Below are 25,668 nucleotides of genomic sequence, written 5' to 3'. Positions count from 1 at the left end.
ATTGTTTAATAGTATGCTATTCAATTTCCATTAGTTTGAGTGTTCTGAGTTTTTTCCCTTGGGGTTCATTTCTAGCTTCAGTCCCTTGTGGTCTGAGAAAATGTTTGGTATGATTTCAATTTTCTTAAAGTTGTTGAGGCTTGCTTTGTGTCCTATCATGTGGTCTATGTTTGAACATGTTCCACGTGCATTTGAAAATAATGTGTATTTAGCTTCTTTGGGATGAAGGGTTCTACCTATATCAATTAAGTCCATTTCATCTAGGGCATTGCTTGATGCCACAATATCTTTGTTGATATTTTGTTTGGAGGATCTGTCCATTTTTGACAGAGGGGTGTTAAAATCCCCCACTATAATTGTGTTGCTGTCCATATCTTTCTTGAAGTCCTCTAAGATTTTCTTTATGTATTTTGGTGCTCCTATGTTGGGTGCATATATATTTACAATGGTTATGTCTTCTTGGTGGATTCTTCCCTTGAGTATTATGAAGTGACCTTCTGAGTCTCTCTTTATGGCCCTTTTTTTTGAAGTCTATTTTGTCTGATACGTGCATTGCTACTCCGGCTTTTTTTCCCCTGTCCATTTGCTTGGGAAATTTGTTTCCCGTCCTTCACTTTCAGTCTGTGAAGGTCTGTTGTCCTGAGGTGGGTCTCTTGTATGCAGCATATGTGTGGGTCATGCTTTCTTACTTATTCAGTTATTCTATGTCTTTTGATTGGAGCATCTGATCCATTTACATTTAAGGTTATTATTGATAGGTACTTATTCATTGCCATTTTCATACCTTGTTCCTCTCTGTCTCTGTCTTTTCCTTCCTTTGCTTAAAGCAGTCCCTTTAGCATCTCTTGCAGAGCTGGTTTGATGGAGGTGTATTCTTTTAGACTTCTTTTGTCTGGGAAGCTTCTTATTTGGCCTTCTATCTTGATTGGGAGACGTGCTGAGTAAAGCAGCCTTCGTTGCAGTCCTCTGGCTCTCATTACTTGGAACATTTCTTGCCATTCTCTTCTGGCTTGGAGCATTTCCATGGAGAAGTCAGCTGCTAACCTTATCAGGAATCCCTTGTATGTTACTTCCTGTTTCTCCCTCGCTGCCTTTAAGATTCTCTTTGTCTTTAAATTTTGCCATTTTAATTATGATGTGTCTTGAGGTGGGTCTCTTTGGGTTCCTCTTGACTGGGACTCTCTGTGTTTCCTGGATTTGTGTGACTTTTTCTCATCTCAAATTAGGAAAGTTTTCCATCATTACTTTTTCAAATACATTTTCTATCCCTTGTTCTTCTTCTTCTCCTTCTGGTATCCCTACTATAGGGATATTATTACGTTTCATCTTGTCTTGCATTTCTCTTAATCCCTCTTCATTCTTTCTGAGCCTCTTTTCCTTTTCTTGCTCTTTCTGGGTGTGTTTTCCTACTTTGTCTTCCAGCTCACTGATCCGATCTTCTGCCTCATTGATCCTGCTTTTCATCCCTTCTACTGTGTTCTTCAGTTCAGAAATCGTATTCTTCATTTCCTCTTGGCCCTTGTTGATAGTTTCTATTTCCTTTGTCATGTTCATGTAATTTGCAGTGAGCTCATTGTAGTTTCCCTGTAGTTTCTGGTAATTCATTGTGAGCTCATTGAGTTTCCTAATAACCATGGCTTTGAACTCAATATCTGATAGTTGAGTTGCCTCTATTTCATTCAGCATTCTTTCTGAGGCTTCCTCCCTTCCTTTCATTTGAGGATTGTTTCTTTGTCTTCCCATTGTTTGTGAGACTCTTCTTGTTAGCCTCAGCTTCTAAAATTGATCTGTTCTGACTCCCTGGGTTTATGGTGTGAACTTCTATGGTAGAATACCTGTGAGGTTCAGTGATGCAGTCTTCTTGATCTCCCAAGCTCACTGGTCCTGGGCTGTCATTTAAGTTGGCTCTGTGATTGTCTTTGGGTTTTGATTGTTGTTGGTCCTTCTTTGGTGGGTCCTTCCCACCAGCTGGTTAAATGAGAGTCACTCTCTCCACCACATCTTGTATTTTGTTGTGCTGGTGAGGGCAGGTTGTGTTGAAGCTGGTTCTTCTGTGTATGGAAGGTTTTGAGGATTCTCTCTTGTGTTTGTTCAGTTGTTTGCTCTGGGTAATTTCTCCACTATTTAGTTGTATTTCCAGAGAGGTCCTAGATTGAGGTTAGTGTGGCTTCCACTCCCTCCTTCACCTTCTTCTGTTGTTATCTGTTGGTGGTTCCTTTGTTGTTGGGTTTCCTCTTCCAGTGGATATCCTGGTGTTCACAGCTTCCACCTACTCCTTTCTGTGATCAGTTGGAGGGGGAAGGCAAAATGGTTTAAGACAGCCCTGGCTGGTGTAACTCAGTGGATTGAGTTTTGGCTGCAAACCAAAGCATCGGAGGTTCAATTCCCAGTCAGGGCACATGCCTGGGTTGCGGTCCACATGAGAGGCATCCACACACTAATGTTTCTCTCTCTCTCTTTCTCCCTCCCTTCCCTTCTCTAAAAATAAATATACATAAATCTTTTAAAAAATGGTTTAAGACCACAGGAAAGTATTCTATGATATTTACAGTACAAGTCAGTAGAGAAGAGACAGGTGATCCTTTGGCTATATGTAGTGTTAACCATGATCTTCCACTCAACTAGCCACTTTTTAGAAAGGATGGAAAGAAGATAGGACTCTTGTTGGGGAGGGAAGGATTTTGAGTTGGATCTAGAAAGCAGTGAGGTTGTGGGAGGTCAGATTCTGAGGTAAGGTGAAAGAAAGGATAGTAAATAGGTTTAGTGTGTGCGAGAATAGAGTTAACCACTACAGTAATAGAGTTCAGGAAACCATGAATGGGCTAAGATCTCGCAGGGGTGTTGTGAAGTATTTACAATTGTATGGAACAGCTATTACTTACAATAATATTAGAGCAACAATCATATGACAGAATCTATGTGATCTGGATAACAAGAATAGGGTGTATAGGACCTTGAGTAGTGTGCTAATGGAACCCAAATGAAGTGAAGGACAGTAAATTAGCAATACACTATGAAAGATAGAACAGGGGAAACCTGTCAAATGACTCAATATAACCAGCCAGGCAAAGAAAACTATACAGAAAGAAGAGGAATAGAAAAATAGTATTAAAAGATGTAAGAATAATGAAAAAATGATAATACAAATATGTAATGACTTGCAGGTTCTCTGTAATAGCAAAGTGAAATTTGTCACACTGTCTCAGCTGTTGGGATGCCCCCTCTTTGGGTCCAACTCTGGTCTTTTCACAGTTCCAGGTTTTTTTGTCTCACTGGTGGGTACTTAAAAAAGAAAGAAGAAGGAAGGAAGAACAGATAAAATGGAAAGGAAGAAGGAATAAAACAAGGAAGAAGGAAAGAAAAGAAAAAGGAATTGAAAGATAAAAAATAATGAAAATTTAAAAATTACTTAGAAAAAAAAGGTGGCCCTGCCTGGCGTAACTCAGTGGATTGAGCACAGGCTATGAACCAAAGTGTCGCAGGTTTGATTCCCAGCTAGGGTACATGCCTGGGTTGCAGGCTGTGACCCCCAGCAACTGCACATTGATGTTTCTCTCTCTCTCTCTATCTCCCTCCCTTCCTTCTCTAAAAATAAATAAATAAAATCTTTAAAAAAAAAGAGAAAAAAAAGGTTCTTGTTGGTTTCAAACTGGCCTAACCCGTTTTTCTGGTCTTGCTGGCTGCAGCAGGCTTAGGGGAAACTGGTATGGCTTTTCTCCCTTCTGGATCTGCACTCAATCATCCTAATGGGCACACTCCTGAGAGGTAGTCTGGCCCCTCTCCCTGGTGCATTGGGTGTAGGACCCAGGCCTTGCTGAGAGGGCACTTTCCCGAGGGTCACCGCTATGGGCTGGGGTACGGGCACTTCGCCAGGCTGCCTCAGTCCCACAGGTTCGGGCGCCCATCCTTCTCAGTGCTATGGGGGTGTGCAGGGCCTTCTACATAACCTTCTGCACATCCTTGGGATTGCTGCCCGGTTGGGTGGGGAGTAGGCCAGAGTGATTGCTGCAGGAGAATTCCCCAAACAGTGTCTCTCTTTTCACTTTTACTTTTTGAGAAATTCCTCCTACTCAAGCTTGCTGCTTTGTACAGCAGCCTGGCTTCTCCCACAGTCAATTCTCCAGCCAGACCAGTGACTATTGGGGTCAGGGCCCATCACTGTGAGACTCTCAACTCTCCTGAGCTGGCATCTATAGACTGTAGGTGATCACAGCCCCTGTGTGTTTGCCACTTGTCCTTATTCCCCTCTCTGCGACTTCAAGCAACCAGGTCTCTCCCGGTGCTGCTTAAACCTTGTTTGGCCGGGGAGGGAGCAGTTGACCCAGCTCTCTCCCAAGGACTCTGTGGCAGACCCAGCAGCAGGCGCCGGGCCTTGGAGCTGCAGCCACCCTGGCCCCCATGCTGGTCCCTGGGACCTTATTGTCCTGAAGCAGTCTCCTTATTGTCTGGTTTTTCAGTGTCCCCTATAATTTTTTGGACTCTTATTTTCATATATGCTGGGGTACTATTGGCCATTTGCTCTGTTCCTCCATAGATCAGCTAGGTTTTCCTCCAGTGTGTAGGGGGAAGTGGAATCTGCTCTCTCCTACCTCGTCGCCATCTCCCTCCTGTGCCAACCTTCTTGACCCCAGATATTTCTCATTATTAATTTTGTGGGTCAATTCAGTTACATATACCCACATTTTTGTTTTACACATCTATAACAAAGCATATTTGTACTACAACCTAAAAATCAATTTAAAAATTTAAATTGGGATCAATTATAGATTGCTAATGATACACTGTTTAGACTCTTAGAACTAAATGAGATACTGATCATTGCAAATGTGAAATTATCTACACTTGTAATAAGCATAATAATCAGCAAAATTAAAGAGGAACCTCAAGAACTGGTAATTTCCTGTTATACTCAAGATTTCAGAAAGCACTAATAATTCTGACTTAAACACTTGTGCAACAATGAGTCTGAGAATGTGCTAGGAGCAGATCCATCTATAATCTCAATCCTAAATCAATAAAGGAGTCACATTTAGGAACTGGGCTGGAACACCTACTTTCCAGCTTCTTGTTTTCCACTTTTTGTGACAGGAGGCTCACTTCTCACACAGCAACTAAGGATTCAATTGCTGGGCAGCTCAACAGGTTTTCTAATGTTGAATCAAAATCAATTTCTCTGTAAACACTGCTTCTAGTTCAACCTTCTAAAAATAAAAAAACAAAGCATCTCTTTGGCAAGATTTTCAAATACTGGAAGACAGAACTTCCTCAAGACCTCCCTTGTTTAGGATAACTCTTAAATATTCCATACATACTAGTATACATCATTGTTTCCAGATCCTTCACTAGGATTTCCCTTCTTCTGAGGGCCCCTCTGCACTCCCTCCACATTTAAAGTAAAAAAACTGACCATATCTTCCACTTCCTTTTGTCACAGGTCTCATCCTCAACTTCTGTTTAACTCTGGTCTCAACCTCCACTGCCCAATGGAACTTGCTCTTGATAAAGTCTCTAATGGCCTCTGTTTCAAAGTGGACTGTCTTCTCTGCCTATGCAGCAGCATGCAACACAGTTAAACAACTTGGTTTTAATTTTAAAAACTTTTTGGAGAGTATTTTGTTTTATTTTTTTTATTTTGAACCAAGCTCAAACTTACAGAAAAGTTTTAACATTAAGAATATATTCTCTTGAACCATCTGAGAGTAAGATGCAGTCAGGCTTCCCCATTACTCCAAATACCTTAGCATTTATTTCCCATAAACAAAGACATTGCCTACAATTCCCAAGTCAGAAAATTACAATTAATCCATAACTAGTTGCCCTTTATTCCGCAGATTTCACTCAAGCTTCACTGATTATCTCAATATTCTTTATAGTAAAATCATTCCATACAATGTTCACACAATGCCATATTTAAATTGTTCTGTCTCCTTCATTCATTTCACTCTAGAACAAGTTCCTCAGTCTTTCCTTGACTTTTGAGTACAGGCCAGTTATTTTGTAGAATGCCTCTCAATTTGGGTGTGTCTGTTTCCTCATGATAATATCCAAGAAGCCTTGCTGTTTGCTGGTGAATACCAGTATTTAGAAATCAAATCTGGGTACTAGTTGTGCTCAGTGCTGTTAGAGTATTGTCACCAACAGACCCTCTCAATGGACAGAGCTAAGGAATATGTGTACTACATACATGCAAACACATCACACATTTACATACATACTTATTTAGGTATGAATGTATATTTAAAGCAAAGAGTTCACCCTGATATTACCAATTCTAATCCAACAACACAGACTTCCTCCTATTCTACCCTCCTTTTTGTAACTTACCATCTGAGAAGAACCATCTTTGTCAGGCAAGAAGGGGCTGGAAAGAAGTTTTCCAAGTCATGAAAGGCAAGGACCTATATCCAAGATTGCTCTATCTAGAAAAGCCTTCATTTAGAATGGAAGGGCAGATAAAGTGCTTTTCAGATAAGGTCAAGTTCAAGGAGTTCATCATCACCAAGCTCTTATTTTATGAAATGTTAAAGGGACTTATCTAAGAAAAAGAAGATAAAAAACATGTATAGTAAAATGATAGCAAACTCACAATTATTAACAACCACACCTAAAACAAAAACAAAAATAAATTAAGCAAACAACTAGAACAAGAACAGAACCACAGAATTGGAGATCACATGGAGGGTTAGCAACAGGGGAGTGGGAGGAGAAGAGAGGGTGGAAAGGTACAGAGAATAAGTAGCATAGATGGCAGGTAGAAAATAGACAGGGGGAAGGTAAGAACAGTATGGGAAATGTGGAAGCTAAAGAACTTATGACACATGGACATGAACTAAAGGCAGGGAATATGGGTGGGAGAGGGTTTGCAGGGTAGAGGGGAATGAAGGCGGGAAATGGGACAACTGTAATAGCATAATCAATAAAATATATTTAAAAAATAAAATTAAAACTCTCTGGATGGGCTCAATAGTATATAGTGAAGATGACAGAGAATATCATTATTGACCTTGAGGACAGATCAAAAGAAATTATACAATATGAACAACAGAGAGTAAAATAGACTAATAAAAATGAACAGATTCTCAGAGGCTTGTAGGACATTAACTAAAGAGCTAACAACATTCGTATCATTTTGAGTCCCAGAGGGAAAGCAGGAAGAGAATGGGACTGAAAAGGTATGCAAAGAAATTATGGCTAAAAATCTCCCAATAATGGGGAAATACTTACATCTACTTGTTCAGGAAGCTAAATGAGCCTTGAATAGGATACAATGAAGAAATCCATGCCAACATGCATTATAATAAAACTTCTGAAAACTGAAGACAAAAAATACTGAAAGCAACCAGAGAGAAATGACACAGTTCTAGGAAAAGCCCAATCTGAATGACAGCCACTTCTCACATAAAAGAATGAAGGCTAGTAGGAAGTGACATTAACATTTTTCAAGTTTTCTGAGAGAAAATAACTGTCATATGCAAATTTTATATCTGGCAAAAATATTATTCAAGAATAAAAGAGGCATAACAACAACAGGATGGGAGTAGACAGCTCTAAACACCCAGCCTACCAACAGAAATATAAAAGCAATCAGAAGCTGACAGAACCCACTATGTCAGAACTCTGGAAAATACTGAAAGATGTACAACAACCAAGCAAATGCTGCATCAAGAACAGGCAACTTTAAAATGCTGAATCAAGATAAAGGCAAGGTTGTCACTTGTACACTGCCCACCATTCCCCAGCTTGACAGGCACTCTTGAAATCAGCAGCCTGAATTTCCAGTGTGGGATTCTTCCAGAGGGAGCAAAGTAGACCTTATTTGCATATAATGGTATGTGTTTGTTTAAACCTCTCTGGGGGATACCTGAAGGACTGATACAAGGTACTCAGGGCAGAAAAGTAATGAACATTATTTGAAAATACTGGACAAAAAAAATCAGCAGCCTCCTAGGGCAAAAGACTACCACTGAGATACTAGAAAATGCTACCCAACATTAAAAGACTAAACACCAGTTTTACACAATATCTTTCAGAAAATACAAGAGGATGGAACATTTCCCTTCCCTTTTCTGAGGCTAGGATCACTCCTTCACCAAAGTCAGATAGATAGTACAAAAAAATTAAACTGTAATCCAATGTCTCTTTAGAACTTAAGCACAAAACTGTCAACAAAGGTATTAGCAAACCAAATCCACCACTGCATAAAAAGATGTATACACCATTACCAGGTGGGATTTACTGCAGGCTTATAAAAATGGATGAACATTCAAAAATCAATCAATATATTAACCCACCATATCAACAGACTAAAAAAGAAGAATCATGATTTTATCAATTACACAGAAAAACATCTGATAAATTGCAACATTTATTCATGATAAAAATATCTCAGTAAGTTAACAAGAAAGGACAATTAATTCAACTTGTCATAGAGCACCTACTGAAAACTCAACATCATACTGAAAGATCAAGGACTGAATACTTTCTCCCTAAGATTGGGAAGGAGTCAAGGATATCTGTGCTCATGACTCAAGTCTGCTCAGTAGCAGTTCTAGGCCACTACAATAAAGCAAGGAAAAGAAATAGTAACATATGTATTGTAAAGAGAAGAAACCAAAATTATACTTATTTGCAGACATGACAATTTATATGGGAAATATGAAAGACTCTCCAAAAACCTCCTAGACCTAGTAAGTCATCAGCAATCCGCAATGAGATACCACAGATGCCTACTAGAATGCCTAAAGAAAATAGTGATAACAACTAATGCTGGTGAGGCTGCAGAGAAATTTGGTCACCCATACATTGCTGGTGGGGATGTAAAATGGTACAGGCATTTTGGAAAACAGTTTGGCAGTTTCATATAAAACTATACATGCAACAATCATATGGTCTAGGAAGTACACTCTTGGCTATTTATCCCACAGTGATGACACAACTCATGCTCACACAAAAACCTTTATGTGCATGTTATTCATAATAACGCCAAAATAGAAACAACCCATAGGTCACTCAATGAATGAATGAATGGATAAACTCCTCTATGGTATATCCATACCAGAGAATGCTACTCAGCAATAAAAATAAAAACACTGTAGATACACACAACAATGTAGATGAAATTCAAAGGAGTTAGGCCCAGTGAAAAAGGCCAAACTTAAAAGGTTACATATTGTACAACTTCATTTATATAACATTTTTAAAATAATAAAATCATGGAAATGAGGAACTGATTAATGGTGGGTCATCAGGGGCCAGAGTCATGGATGTAAGTGGGTTTGGCTATACAAGGAAATAGGAGGGTTTCTTGTAGTGACTGGTATCTTGACTATAACAATGTTGATATCCTGGCTGTGATTTTGTACATAGTTTTAGTATAGTGTAAGATGGTACTACTGGTGGAAACTGAGTAAAGGGTAAGTGGGATCTTTCTGAATTCTTACAATTGCATGTAACTATACCATTATTTCAATATTTTAATTAAAAGTATATATATAATCCAAGAAGAAAACAGCCACAAGAAAGGTCTAGGAGAAGGTTATTTAGCAGAGGTCAGGGACAAGGTAGGGAAGGTGAATAATACAATATATGCCACATGACCTGGCATGGCATGAACCCTGTGTGGGAAAAGACCTGAGTGGGGTGATGGCCAGGAAGGGCTCAAAGACGGGTTATGAAAAGAACAATTGAGTAAATAAATACACACTTTGGGGATAATAAGAGCCAGGTATCTCATTCTTGGAGACAAGAATTATGAACATAAAAATGAGAAAAGCTAGAATGATGGTATAGTGTTTGATTAGAGTAGGAAGTAACAATACACTCATGGTTTTCAATATACACAAATAGAAACAGAAGTAAATACACATGTAAAAGTGGTTAGAGCCCTGGCTGGTGTGACTCAGTGGACTGAGTGTGGGCCTATGAACCAAAGATTTGCCGGTTCAATTCCCAGTCAGGGTACATGTCTGGGTTGTGGGCCAAGTCCCCAGTAGGGGGCACATGAGAGGCAACCACACACTGACGTTTCTCTCACTCTCTTTCTCCCTCCCTTTCTCTCTCTCTGAAAATAAATAAATAAAATCTTTTTTTTAAGTGGGTAGGTACATATATGTGTATACATGAACATGTATTTCCTAACTTTGTCTTCTAGGGAGCTTGGGAATAATAACATTCCAGTAGTAGTGAGCACATCTAATAGTGAGGCCATCTAAATACCACTTCCCACTAAAAGGACGCAGGGGGAAATTGATGACTTTGGAGCTGGGACAGGGAAAGTACAAGATGAGACTGAAAGACCTTGATGTGCCAGGAAACAAGGAATGCAAGAATGGTGGGGACATATAAAAAATATATAGCTAGTAGCTTGAGGAGGCTTTTACTAGCCAAAATGGGACAATTTGAGCATCAAAACAAAGAATTATATTCCACTGAACAAAACAGGAAATCTACAATTAAATAAAGAAATTGAACAATCTGAGGTGATGTGAGATGGCTACAGTGACCTCAGCATTACAAAACTGGGTAACAGAAAATAAACCTGCATAGGAAGTTATGGCCAAGATGGAGGTGTAGCTAGATATGTTTCACTTCTTTGCACAACCAAAAGAAGGATAAGACTCAATTTAAAAACAACAACAAAAAAGAACTGCCAGAAAAATTAAACTGTATAAAAGTCTGACAGCCAAGGAGTTAAAAGAAGAAACACTCATCCAGACTGGTAAGAGGGGTGGAGGTGGGCAGCTAGGGCAGAGGGCGTGTGGCAAGGTGGTGGCTGGCAGACTGGGCAGTCCAACATTCATGTGCAGAAAAATCAGGAGGAACAACTAGGGAGCAAGATAAACTATACAACCCAGAGTTTCAGCACAGGAAAAGAAAGCCTCAAAACCTCTGGCCATAAAAACCTGTGAGGATAGCAGCAGAGAGAGAAACTCCTGGTCTCACAGAAGAGGGTGTTACAGGGGCCTACAGGGTCCTAGACCACACGCAAGCCCACCCAGCCAGGAATCAGCACCAGAAGGGTAAAATTCACTTCTGGGTAGTGGGGGAAGTGACTGAAAGCTGGCTGAGGGCCGAGCAAGCAGCAATGTCCCCTCTCAGACTGCTCCCCAACACACAGTGCTACAGTGCAGAGAAGTGGGTTGCCCCATCCTGGTGAATACCTAAGGCTCTGTTCCTTACAATGTAACAGGTGCGCTGAGACAAAGAAATATGGCCCAAATGAAAGAACACATCAAACCTTTAGAAAAAGAACTAAGCAATGAGAAGATAGCCAACGTATCACATGCAGAATTCACAACACTGGTAATCAGGATGCTAAAGAGAAATGGTTGAGTACAGACATAAAATAAAGGAAGAAATGAAAGCCATACAAACTGAAATGAAGAAAACAGATAGGGAAATAACAGTGAAGGGAAGAAAACTGGGACTCAAATCAACAATTTGGAGGAGAAGAAAGAAATAAATATTTAGCAGGAACAGAATGAAGAAATGAGAATTCCAAAAAATGAGGAGAGGCTTAGGAACTTCTGGGACAACTTTAAACGTTCCAACATCTGAATCATAGGGGTGCCAGAAGGAGAAGAGGAAGGGCAAGAAATTGAAAACTTATTTGAAAAAATAATGAAGGAAAACTTCCTCAATCTGGCAAAGGAAATAGACGGGCAAGGCCAGGAAGCTCAGAGACCCAAAAAATTGGAACCAAGGAGGAATATACCAAGACACATAATTACATTACCCAGGATTAAAGATAAGGAGACAATCTTAAATGCAGCAAGAGAACAGGAGACAGTTACTGACAAAGGAGTGCCCATAAGACTCTCAGCTGATTTCTCAAAAGAAACCATGCAGCCAAGAAGGGGCTGGAAAGAAGTATTGGAAGTCATGATAGGCAAGGGCCTACATCCAAGACTACTCTATCCAGCAAAGCTATCATTTGGAATGGAAGGGCAGATAAAGTGCTTCCCAGATAAGTTTAAGGAGTTCATCATTATAATGCCATTATTATAAGAAATGTTAAAGGAACTTATCTAAGAAAAAGATGATCAAAATTATGAACAGTAAAATGACAACAAACTCACAATCAACAACTGAACTTAAAAAAATAAAGATAACAATAAAAACAAACTAAGCAAACAACTATAACAGGAACAGAATCACAGAAATGGAGATCACATGGAGGGTTAGCAGTAGGGAGCAGGAGGGAGAAGAATGGGAGAAAAGGTACAGGGAATAAGAAGTATAAATGGTAGGTACAAAATAGACAGGGAGGTTAATAATTGTATAGGAAATGAAGAAGCCAAAGAACTTACATGTACAACCCATGGACATGAAGTAAGTTTGGGGAATGCTGGTGGGTGTAAGGGTGCAGAGCAGAGGGGAATAAAGGGGGAGAAAACAATGGGACAACTGCAATAGCATAATTATTAAAATACACTTTAAGAAAAGGACTAGCTTTGGAGTGAAACAGGCACAGATTTAAACATTGGTTCTGCTATTTTGGGGGGAAAAACTCTTATTTTGGGAAATTCCAAACATTTACCAATGTATACAGAACATAATAAAGATAATTGTGGAGGTACCACACCCCCATGTACATAACATCACCCAGCATTAACAATTTCAGTTTACTCTCCTTCCTCTATCCTTTTCTGTGTTTTCATTTATTTCATTTCATTCGTTAAACATGTCATCCTTACCATAACCAAAAGTATTAATAATTGCTTTATATTATCAAATATCTAGACACTGCTTAAATTTCTAATATTCTCATAGATGTGTGTATGTGTGAAATGGGATCCAACGAAGGTCAATATATTACAGTTGGTTGATATATATCTTACACCTTCTATAGAGTTTGCCACAGTCTTTATTTTGCTGATTATATCCACATGGTATATTCTATAAACTGAATTTGTTCAGGGATGTAGAGTCTAGTCAGGTAGGTTGGTTTTTTTTTGGCAACAATATTTCAAGGATGGTGCTGTTCTCTTCTATCAGGATGCCCATGTCTGGCTGTCTTTGTTGATGTAATGTTAATTATTTTATTTTGAAATAGTTTCATACTTAAAAAAAAAGCACACAAAAATTTTTTATATACTGTTCACCCAGAGACCCCGACCCCATTCAAGTTTCATCAGCCATCCCTATAGTATTCTTTAACAGCAAAGGGATATTTGTGGTGGTTTTTTTTAAGATTTTTTTCAATGACCACAGTTTGTTGTTTCTTGTCCTTTACAAAGATTACAGGCCACTATTTTGCAGCATGTTCCTCAATTCACATCTGTCTGCTATTTTGTCATGATAGGATTGAGGTTATGCATTTTAAGCAGAGACATCATAGAAGTGATGTTGTGCTTTTCTCACTATCCCATTGCAAGACCCAAGATGTCATTTTGCCTCATCACTGGAAATGTTAAGTTTGGTCATGTCAGTAAAATGGTGTCTGCCAAGATTAACCCATTATAAATTATTCTTTACCTTTCATAATTAATATTTATGGAGTGATGCCTTGAGACTATGTAAATATCCTGTTTCTCATCCAACTTTTACTCAGTAGTTTTGTCATCCATTTATGTTTCTTGCCTGAATTAATTATTACTGTGTTGGAAGGCTAAATGGAAGTTTTCTAATTCCATCATTTGTTCTGTATTTCTTAACTAGCATTCTAATGTATGAAAGACCTTTTTCTTCCCATTTATTCAGTTTCTTTAAAAAAATTTTTAAGTATATTTTATTGATTATGCTATTATAGTCGTCCCATTGTTTTCTCCCCCTTTATTCCCCTCTGCTCTGCACCCCTACACCCACCAGCATTCCCCAAACTTACTTCATGTCCATGGGTTGTACATGTAAGTTCTTTGGCTTCTTCATTTCCTATACAATTATTAACCTCCCTGTCTATTTTGTACCTACCATTTATGCTTCTTATTCCCTGTACCTTTTCCCCCATTTTCCTCCCTCCCCCTTACCTCTGATAACCCCACCCACATGTGATCTCCATTTCTGTGATTCTGTTCTACTTATTTGCTTAGTTTATTTTTGTTTTTTTTTGGGGGGGGGTCAGTTTTTGATATCTGTAACTTTGTTGTCATTTTACTGTTCATAGTTTTGATAATTTTCTTTTTCTTAGATAAGTCCCTTTAACTTTTCATATAATAAGGGCTTGGTGATGATGAACTCCTTGAACTTTACTGTATCTGGGAAGCATTTTATCTGCCCTTCCATTCTAAATGATAGTTTTGCTGGATAGAGTAATGTTAGAGGGAGATACCTGCCTTTCATGACTTTGAATACTTCTTTCTAGCCCCTTCTTACCTACGAGATTTCTTTTGAGAAATCAGCTGGGAATTCCTTTGTAGGTAACTGTCTCCTTTTCTCTTGCTGCTTTTAAGATTCTCTCCTTATCTTTCACCTTGGGTAATGTCATTATGATGTGCCTTGGTGTGTGCTTCCTGGAGTCCAACTTTTGGGGGATTCTCTGAGCTTCCTAGATTTCCTCAAAGTCTATTTCTTTTGCCAGATTGGGGAAGTACTCCTTCATTATTTTTTCAAATAAGTTTTCAATATCTTGGTCTTCCTCTTCATCTTCTGGCACCCCTATGATTAGTATGTTGGAACATTTAATGCTGTCCTGGAGGTTCCTAAGCCTCTCCTCATTTTTTCTGAATTCTTGTTCCTTCATTCTGTTCTGGTTGAATGTTTGTTTCTTCCTTCTGCTGCAAATTGTTGATGTGAGTCCCAGTTTCCTTCCCTTCACTGTTGGTTCCCTGTACATTTTTCTTTATTTCACTTTGCATAACCTTCACTTCATCCTCTAGTTTGCAACCATACTCAACCATTTCCCTGAGCACCTGGATTACCAGTGTTTTGAACTGTGCATCTGATAGGTTGGCTATATCCTCATTGCTTAATTCTTTTTCTGGTGTTTTGATCTGTTTTCATTTGGGTCACATTTCTTCATCTTGGTGCACCTGTTACATTGTAAGGGGCAGAGCCTTAGGTATTCTCCAAAGTGGGGCAACCCAAGTCACTGTGTTGTGGCACTGTATGTGGGGGAGGGGTCCAAGAGGGAACAGTGCTACTTGCTCGGCTCTGGCTGGCTTTCAGTCACTTTCCCCATTAACCACATGTAAACTGGGCCCTTCTGGTGCTGATTCCCTAGTGGGTGAGTTTGTGTACATTCTAGGACGCTGTGGGTCTTTCCAATGAACTCTCCCGTGAGGCTGGAAGTTTCTCCCACCATTGCCACCCCCACAGGTTTTTATAGTTAGAGGTTTTGAGGCTTTCTTTTCTGGTGGTGGAACCTTGGCTGTGTGGTCTGGCTCACTCCCCAGTTGCTCCTCCTGGTGTACCAGATGCCACCTTCACTTTCCCTGTATGGTAGTCACTGTCTTGCCTTCCCAGTCCCCCAGCTGCCACCTTGCTGTGTGTCCTCTCTGCCCCTGTTACCCATCTTCTCCTCCAGCAGTCTGAATGAATGTTTCTTCTTTAACTCTTTGGTTGCTGGATTTCCAAACAGTTGTTGGACAGTTCGATTTTCTGGCAGTTGTGGTTATTTTTTGCTTTTAAATTTGTTGTCCTTCTTTTGGTTGTGGGAGGAGACAAAGTATATCCACCTATACCTCCATCTTGGCCAGAAGTCCCAAAACTAGTTCTTGATAAGTTTTCTATTTCCTTTTAAACATAGTTTAAACACTTTACTGATGTATCTTAAGGAGTCATTTTTTCCATAAGTCATTAGTGAACATTTACAAAATATTTCCCATCCCAATATTAACCCAATAAAAAACAACTGACTACCTGTATAGATGAGATACACTTTGAAAAATTAGATATAAATTGATTTTTTATTTTTCCAGATTTTTTCAAATGAAAAATTAGCTATATTTATACAATAAGGACAATTTAAATTAAAAAGATGGTTTTGGAAAAGGTAATAATCAGCTTCCGTAGAGGATCACAAAAGAGGTGTTACAACCTTCATGGAGGTGTTTGGAGATGTGTAGGGTTTTTTTGTTATTCCTGTAATTTGGGGACATTACTGGATTCAGTTGTGGGAGAGGCAGAGATACTGAATGTTTTCATAACTGGGGCTCTCCTGCAATGTAGAAGTACCTCACCTCTAAGGCCAAATCCCCCATGAGAAACACCAACTAAGAGGTAACATTCCAACATAAGAAAGGGAAGGGGAAAAGGTTCGTTTTTTATACTTGTTAGCTAGAAAGTTAATTAGGGGCACAAACCTATTATTCTACAATGAAAACAGCAAGTAGACAATTATTATTACATTTGTTTTAGACAGCACTTCTTTCTAAACCAGGGAAACTAACATACAGTAAGTCTGGCACATATACACTGCCCACAAATGGTAGTGACCATTAGTATTGCCCCTTAAAGTCAGCACAGACAGACCAAGGAGCCCTAACGAGGTCAGAAGAGGTAAACACTGGTTTTCTTGGTGAATGAGAGCTCCCCCTGGTGTACTGGTTGGGTTCCCAGAAGCACACAATCAACTCTTGAGAACCAGTTATTCTCAGCAATATGCCAGTACCTTTAGACCCATACTCCTTTACTTTTTCTCCTATTATCTAATTCACAACTAGCAGGGAAAACCAAGAACTTTACTTTTCCTGTAAAGTTCCCTATACAGGAAAACTAAACTTTGAACTTGGGCAAAACTCAGAGTGGGCAGTAAGAAAATCAGGCAAGGGATTTCAAGGGATATTGTAAAAAAAAAATTACTCAACAACTCTTGGTTGACTATAGCACTATAGTGGCAAAAAATCAAAGCATGCTTTCACCTTAGAACTTGAATGAAGGGCAAATGGCAGTGAGAGTCCAAGTCATAGCACCCTTCCTTCTGCAGTACCATGTGAAAAATCAGAACTGTGGGAAGGCAACTCATGAGAGACAAAACCTGGGAGCAGCTGAGCTAGTGTACTTTTGAATGTGCTTTACAAGTGACACTACAAGTCAAAAAAGAAAGAAATGAAAATTTGGTTCACAAGCAGGCATTTGATGAGAGGAACAAATGTAAAATTTCAGTAAAAAATAATGAAGGAGACAAACTTTGTTTTTAGCACTTCCTTCTTAACAGGCCAAGGTCATTATTCAAGATTTTGAAAAGAAATGTTAATAGGTCAAAATAGGCAGGCAGAAATAAACTCAAGGCCACAAATAGTACCTGCAACTTGGCATTCCAATATGAAGAATCATGCCGTTTCTTTCATGTCCATTCATACAGTTTTTTAAATTCTAGTTTGCACAAAAAGACAAAAAAATGTCTATTAAAGAATGATTACCTTTCATGTTTTCAGCATGCCCACTATTATTCAAAATGGAATAGGGTTGTTCATTCGGGGGAAAGACTCCTGCAGCCATGGTAGTCTGTTGGGAAAAAAATATTATTTTTTGATATTTTGCCTATGGGACATTCACTTACTGATCATCTGTAATGTATTAAACCTCTGCTGTCTAACACCGTAGTCATTAGCTAAATGGCTACTAAGTACTTGAAATGTGACTAGTACAGATTTGAGGGTGCTGCAGGTGTAAAGTACAAGATTTTGAAGGCTTAGTACCTAAACAAAGAATGTACAATATCTCATGAACAAATATTTTACTTTCATTCTACATGAAATATTTTTCATATACTGGGTTAAATACATTTTTAAAATTATTTTTCTCCAATTCTGTTAATTTTAATGTTGCTACTAGAAAATTCAATCTAAAATTGAATACATGGGTCACACAATAGTCTACTGAACAATGCTGTGCTAGAAAGTAAAGGATATTATAGAGGAAAATAAGACATAACTCTCCCTTATACATTTAGTCTGTCAGGAAGACAAAAAGCAGACACAAATAATGCTATTATGTGCTTAATGTCACAAGACAGGCTTGGATAAGGCAGAAAGCTGTCCAACTTCAGTGTGGCTGCAAGGTATCAAGGAGAAATTCAATTTTGAACTGGGCTCAATAATTAACATATATTGTGGACTTGATAGTGGACTAGGCAATAAAACAGAACCCTTCATTCTTTACTAATTCAGTTAAATGAAGGTTTACAAAGTTTATAAGACTTTCACCTATAGTTAAAATGTATGGACTAAGTGAATCTGGTGTCACTATGGTTTCCACTGAGGAAAGTTAAGTAAACCATTTTATATGTCAAAAAAGCAAAAATCATTCAGCTTTCTTAAGCTCTTTACTAGGTATCAGACTGTGAAATGACAAACTTATAAACTGGTCCCTGCCTCTGATTCCCAACACAGAGTGACTAAACTCTTATAAATTCCTAAGTCATAAGAGCACTAGAAGAATCTTTTGTTCTAATGAGGAGCTTCTGGGTGGGCTCTTACATGAAGACTGGTCACTAGAAAGATCAAGCCATGATTAGAAGGTCTCTAGGGTGGTGGGGGGACATGTCTAGCAGAATCCTACCCAACATGAGAATGACCTTTACAATGTCTTTGTTTGAATAGTTAACAGTGATGTCATCACACAGCTCTGGTAGTTAGAAAATTCTTCATAATGTGGGTCCTCTGTAATTTCTGCCCATTGGTCCTATTTTTGCCCTTTGAGCTCACATAGATCAAAAAACCCTTTCTTCCATATGTCTAAAGTTGGTGATCATGTTCCTCTTACTCTTGAATTACATCTTCCCAGACTACACACCAACAGTTCTTGTCATCACTCTTCAAGTGTAAAATGATCCAGACATCACCACCCTGGATACCCCACCCCTTTCTACTTACATTCTATAGTTACTCATATACTAGTGCCCAAACCAGAGCTGAAGTATATCTTCCAGAGGTGGTATGATCACTGAAAATTAGGATAAAAATAGCTCCCTTGCCTGAACAGTTTATGTGGTTTATCAACACATTAGCACTCTCAATAGTCTCAATACATATCAGGATACATCAACAGTCAAAGACAAAAAAACTGGCTAGAAATTATTTGTAATACATGCTAAGGTTAAAATATATTCATTCAGTATGGATAGTTAAACATATATTAAACTTTAAAGTGAATAAATAGTGGAGAATAAAAAGTAAAGTCTCTACTCCTATCTCCTAGCCTAGGTTTTACTCCTCAGAGGTAACATGTAATCATTGGCTTTACTTCTTCTGGGGGGGTAGGCAGTCACTATACTTACACCTCAGTTATGATTTTATCATCTTTAAACCATATTATGAATTCCTGCCATAAAAGATGAGGAAATCAGCTCAATACTTAATATACACATAACCTGTATACACACAACTTTTTAGAAAATAATTTACCAAGTACTGTGGTTGGACCCATATAAAAAAAAGTATAATCTTACCACACCTGTTCTGCTCAAAGTTAAACATGTTGGATAAACATTCCAAGCATCAGTGTCGAATGGACTTCCTCTTCTTTCATCAGTTGCTTAAAACCAGGGTAAACTAGGTTTTGCTGTAAATTTGGACCATGGGTTTCTTATAGACTTACCTGTTTTTTTTTTTAAATAGGTTTGTTTGTTTAGATGGGGAGGAAGGGAGATAGGGAGAGAAAAATTGATGTGAGAGGGAAATATTGAGCAGTTGTTGCCTCTTGTACGCACCCCAACCTGGGACTTAACCTACAACCCAGGCATGTGCCCCAACTGAGAATAGAACTGTTGACCTTTTGCTTTTCAGGGCAACACCAAACCAACTTGAGCCACATCAGCCAAGCCCCTCCGTGGTTTCTAATTGCTCTTTCCTTATTGACCAAGGAAATGTAAATCTTCATCATATCCTTAAGATCTTTCGATGCCTTAATCATGCTATGGCTGTATCTACCATCTATCTGCTTTTTGAAAATATTTCCCTGAGCTCTCTGAATTCCTATTCTAGTATGGATGAGAGGCTTCCCACACCCACTACCTAGCTGTCAACCTAGGATGTCTTTATTACATCCTTGAGTCGAGTCCTCTCTGGTCCTTAGATTCGGCTTGTCAAATATCTTTTTAATAGTTTATTATCAGAATTAAAGATAGTCCATCTTCAAAGAATATCATACGTATCCTAATGTGACTATACTTATAAAGAGTAATAAAATCTCTTTATTTGTGAATTACCTACATTTGTAAAGCTTAAATATTGTACTATGTTTTTATCAAACAACATGAATATATGCTTTCTAAGAAAAATTAACTCTTCTAATATAGAGAAAACAGTGGAAGAACGGAAAGTTTTAAAGGTGCAATACCCAAGAGTTACTATATAGGGTTACAGTTAAACTACCAATTTTCAAAGACCCAAGATAAATACAATATGCATTAGCTTGAAAAAAACATATTTCAACACCTACCAAAGTCTGAGAGTTAAAACAAACAAAAAATTATCCCTACTTATATATGTAGGGCCCTCAGAGGCATTCAGTACAGATTCTTCCTCATTCTTCTTGCAGTTGCTCATCATTTGCTTTCATGTACAAGTCTAGTAGCCTCAATTCCACTGCTCTACAAATTAAATAGCTTTCCTCTTTGCCCAAGCACCTGGCATACTTTCATCCTGTTTTACGTTTAATTCTTCTGACTTCCTCTGAGAAATCCCTATTACTCACTCAACAGGTCTCATTACTGCCTTCTTTTCCTTGTTATTTGAAATCAGCATGGCAGCTGCAGAGCTGCCTTCATTTTAAGGCTAACAGCCATACTGCCAAGGCAACACCTTTCTGAGGCTTTCTGATGCTCTGGGTATCATGAGGTCTTTCCTCACTGACTAATGCAAACATGAACTATTTCCGGCCCTCTGAGAACCCTGAAAATTGTTCTCTCTGCTCCTACCTGTGTCTCCCCTGGCCTCAGTGCTCAGGCAGAAATGAACACATCAGTACTAATGCAAAGATGCTCAGTTCAACAAAGACCTGGAAGTCCTCTGCATGTCTCCAGAGATCACTCTTTCTGTTGCTTCCTTTTCTCCAGTATCCTGCACTGCAAATTCCAGCCACCTTTGCTTTCTTGCTCATTTCTGAGGCAAGCTCCGTTTAGGGCCTCCCCACTGTATTACAGCCTGGAAACTTCTTTCAGGGAGGCAACTTGCACAATTCTAAGCTCACCATACTTGCTTCTCTTCTCTCAGAGACCACAGTCCTGAGATGCTTGCTCTCCAATGTCCAAAACCCATTTTTTATATATTTTGTCTGGCTATTTTAAGGCAGAAGGGTAATTCTAGTGTTATTTCATATTGGTTAGAAGCAGAAATTCCCCTGGGCCCACTTCAGCTAACTTGAATCCAAGGGAACTCTGCAAGAATGCTGACTGCGTCAGCTTAGCATAAAAACATGAATTTATAGTCCAACTGTGTATAATTTCTGGTTAATTATATACAGCTCAATTAGGCTAGTAGTCAGAAGTTCTACATTCAAATCTTGACTCTGTTCATTGCCAGATATATGAACCATTTTGAGCTTCAATTTTCTCTTCTGTGAAACAAGATTACATCTACTTTCTTCAACTGCTCTGAAGATGGAGATTGTGTGTATGTGTTGCTAGCATAATGTTTAGCATATAGATGTTCAATAAATACTTGTTATTTTAAATGCAAACCAGTATCTGTAACATCTTTCTGTTTCTTTTCCTTCTTAGCCTGTGTTCACTTAATTTCCCTCTTATTGTAGTAAGAATTTATATTCAGCCTTGGCTGGTGTGGCTCAGTGGATTGAGTACCGGCCTGCAAACCAAGGGGTCACTGGTTCATTTCCCAGTCAGGGCACATGCCTGGGCTGTGGGCCAGGTCCCTAATATGGGTCACATGGGAGGCAACCATACACTGATGTTTCCCTGCCTTTCTCCCTTCCTTTCCCTCTCTCTATAAATAAAATCTTTTTAAAGAAAAAAGAATTTATATTCACTTAATTACCAGTAAAATAGTCCTGCCAGTAGTTAGTAATGGTTGAGCTTCTCAAGAAGATTCATGAAAATACTAACTCTATTCACAACTGAACTTACTTCATGGGCCTGGTTGTAGAGTCAGGAGAAAAAGAGTTTGATTAGAAATCCTGTCATTTCAATGTACAATAAAAAATTATTTACTTTCATTTCCTGTTGCTAATGATGTATATTTTGCTCACTCTATCATACATTTTGCTTTTATCCCCAAAAGTCCCCCCAAATGACTCAACTGTTTAGGATTAAGCACACGCTCACTAATTAGTACCATATACTTAAAACTTAGAACAACGAACTCATGCTTTTAAGAGTTGTCACAAAATGAGAGTTTGACATAAAAAATGTTGTACTCCACAAAAACATTTCACACAGAGACTGGGTTCTGAGGTGGACTGAGTTCTTAGGTCACTACGTTCCCTTCCATCTTTCAAACAGAGTGTTCTGCCAAAACCTACATGTGTACTTTTTGGAGCAAATTTGTGGGGACTAAATGAAGTGCCTGGGAGGTCATTAGCATGATGTACTTCCTTCTAGACTTGCACAGCACTAGCATCCGGACTGCATCAAAACCACCTTGGGTGCTTGTAGAAAATATACAAGGTCTGTCTGGGAAAAGTCCTACCATTGTTAATATAACAAGAATGGTTTGCACGACATCCATGTAACCTGGCAGCCAAGGAGAGTGGAATAGAATTCACGTGCCTGAACAATGACAACTTCACTGTACTAGTCATTGGGGGTGGCAGACACCACTGAGTGAGTGTGTGTACTATGTGGCTGTTGCATTCAAAATGACTGAGTAAAGCAACAAATCTGCATCAAATTTTCCATTAAGCTTGAACATTCCTCCACAGAAACTATTTGGATGATTCAGAAGGCTGCAGCTATGGGCAACTGGTGATTGGAAGCTTCATCACAACAATGCACTGCTCATGCATCATGTCTCATGTAGAGTTTTTTGGTGAAACATCAAATCACCCAGGTGACTCAGCCCCCCTACAGCCCAGATTTCGTACCTTGTGACTTCTGGATTTTCTCAAAACTAAATTCCTGACTATGACTTTATTTCTGTTGATCTCTCCCTTTATGTCCATCAAGGTTTGCTTTACATATTTAGGTGGCCCTATGTTGGGTTCATAAATGTTTACTAGCATTATATCCTCTTGTTGGAGTTTTCCCTTTATCATTATGCAGTGTTCTTCTTTGTCTCTAAATATAGCCTTGGATTTAAAGTCTGTTTTGTCAGTTATAAGTATTGCTACCCCAGCTTTTTTTCCCATTTTCCATTTGCATTAAATATCCTTTTTGTTCTTTCACTTTCAGTCTGTGTGTATATTTCATTCTGAGGTGGGTCTGTTGAAGAGAGCAAATACGTGGGTCTTGTTTTTTTATCCATTCATCTACCCTATGTCTTTTGATTGGAGCATTTAAGACATTTACATTTAAAGTGATTATTGACAGATACATATTTATTGCCATTTTATTTCTTTAGACTATGTTGCTGGTTCTTTTTTTGTTTGTTTGTTTTCTTACTCTTCTCTGAGCAAGCCCTTTAACATTTGTTGTATTGTTACAGGGTGCAGCCTAGAGGGGGGACCCCAAATGGGCATTTGAAATGGGGTCCAGAACTTAAGGTGTCCAGGAGATTTTAAGATGTCTCCATCCCCCCACCCAGGGTGTGGGTTGGGGGAAGGGACAAATGGAGCAGGGCCATTGAGAGCTGTTTTGCATAGCAACAGCCTTGCAGCGACCCTCTGGCGTGGTCATTTAAAATATCTATAGCCTTTGGCTGGTCGCTTAGATATGTTAAATAGCTGTGATCATCTCTGAGCCAGGGGAATGAAAGTAACTTCCCCACCAACACGTGACTGGGGGCAGATCCCCCAAGCTACAACACCTGCGTGGGAGCTCGGAGAAGATTGGCTCCAGGACATGGGGCCACACCTGCCCAGACTCAAGATGGCAGCCCAGTAAAGCTGGAAGGATACGAGTTCCGGCATGTGAAGCCAAGTGTGGGAGGAGTCGGAAATGAGGCTGCAGAGGAAGATTGGCCGCGGGGATTTAAAACCCAGACTTGGCGGCCATTAGGAGAACCACGCGGCTTTGGCAGAGTGGGGACTCTCCCCTTCCTGCAGCCCTGAGAGAGAGAACCACGAGGCCTGGACAGAGTGGGGACCCCCGCAGCTTTAGAAGGGGGAACCACCACCTGGTTTTAGCAGAGATCCCGGCTACTCAGCCGAGGGTGCCGGGAACCCAGGGAGGTCTCCCAGTTGAGATGGAGGATTAACTGGGAAGAACCAGAAGACTGTCTGAGCCATGGACTTCGTTTTCCTCTCCTGAGTTACGGTACTCTGGACTGGGCAAAGGGGGAAGGAAGGAAGGACTGTGTCTGTTTGTGGGTATTTTAAGGGACTTTGGGATTTTTGATAAAGACATTAGGTCACTACTTTAAGTTTGTATAGCATTAAATAAACATTTCCTTTCCTTTTCACGAATCTCTGGCATTGAGAGATGTCTTTCCTCTGGCGGCGGACATAACGGACCCGGGGCCTTCTTTCAATAATAGTATATTGTTCCAGGCCCCCCTTGTTCTGTTCTGTAACAGTAATGCTGGTCTAGTGGTAACAAACTCCTTTAGCTTTTCCTTTTCTGGGAAGCTCACTTTTCTGCTTCAATTTTAAATTATAGCCTTGCTGGGTAAAGTAGCCTTGGTTGTAGTTCCTTGCTTTTCATCACTTTGAATATTTCATGCTAATCTCTTCTGGTCTGAAACGTTTCTGTTGAGGGACATTTATGGGAGCTCCCTTGTAGGTAACTACCTGCTTTTCTCTTGTGGCTTTTAAAATGTTTCCCTGTCTTTCAGCTTTGACATTTTAATTATAATGTGTCTTCGTGTTGGCTTCTTTGAGTCCATCTTGTTTGGGACTCTCTGTGCTACCTGGACTTGTGTGTCTTTTTCCTTCACAAGGTTAGAGAAGTCTTCAGTCATTATTTCTACAAATATGTTCTCAATCCATTGTTCTCTCTTCTTCTGGTATCCTTATGATGTGGATGTTGTTACACTTCATGCTATTCCAAAGGTCCCTTAGACTATACTCATTTTTAAAAATTAATTTTCCAGTTCTGATTGGGTGTTTTTTTTCTACCTTGTCTTCTAAATCGCTGATTCGATCCACTTCATCTAACCCTGTTAATTCCCTCCAGTGTACTATTTATTTCAGATATTTCATTCTTTCTTGCTTTCTGACTGATCCTTTTCTATGGCTTCTATATCTTTTTTTCACACTGTTGAGCATCATTATAATCATTACTTTGAACTGTATATCTCAAATTGCTTGTCTCCATTTCATTTAGCTATTCTTCTGGAGCATTCTCATTTTTCTTTTTTTTTTTTTTCTTTTTTTTTTTTTTATTTGGGGCCTGCTTCTGCCTTCCCATTTTGGCTGTGTCTTTGTGTTTGTTTCTATGCATTAAGTAGATCTATAAAGACTCTGGTGCAAACTTATGTCAGACACTGCTTGTGACTGGCCCTGGGCAACTGGTTTTGAACTATCAGTGATCCACTACTTGTGGCTCCCTCTACTTGGCCTAGGTACCTACAGAAAGAACCAAGGTGCACACCAAAGCTAGCTTTTACCAGTACTGGGCCCCATGGAGGGACTGGGTGCTAAAGTCTCAAAGCACCCAGTGATCTGTCTCTGCCTGCAGGTTGCCTTTTAGGCTTAGACCCTGAAAGAGTATCTAGCTATATTCCTCAGCTCTAC

The 25,668-nt window shown here is 39.2% G+C and overlaps 1 protein-coding gene across 3 annotated transcripts in view; it reads right to left on the bottom strand.

Annotated features, from left to right (window-relative positions):
* Positions 1-25,668, bottom strand: part of PTPDC1 (protein tyrosine phosphatase domain containing 1) — a 95,146-nt gene that overhangs the window by 29,919 nt on the left and 39,559 nt on the right. For 2 of the 3 annotated variants that reach the window (XM_045839823.1, XM_045839820.1), the window contains exon 2: positions 17,301-17,385. The exons of the other annotated variant lie outside the window; for it this stretch is intronic. Coding sequence is in view for 1 of the 2 variants with exons in the window: in XM_045839820.1 (XP_045695776.1) it covers positions 17,301-17,385 (85 nt within the window). In the remaining variant the exon portion in view is untranslated. The remainder of the gene's footprint in view (positions 1-17,300; positions 17,386-25,668) is intronic. 3 annotated transcript variants of the gene reach the window in all.

The sequence above is a fragment of the Phyllostomus hastatus genome, unplaced genomic scaffold (genome assembly GCF_019186645.2).
Source record: "Phyllostomus hastatus isolate PE091 unplaced genomic scaffold, TTU_PhHast_1.1 phas_contig_312, whole genome shotgun sequence".
Classification (NCBI taxonomy): Eukaryota; Metazoa; Chordata; class Mammalia; order Chiroptera; family Phyllostomidae; genus Phyllostomus; species Phyllostomus hastatus.
This window is presented reverse-complemented; position numbering and strand designations above follow the sequence as displayed.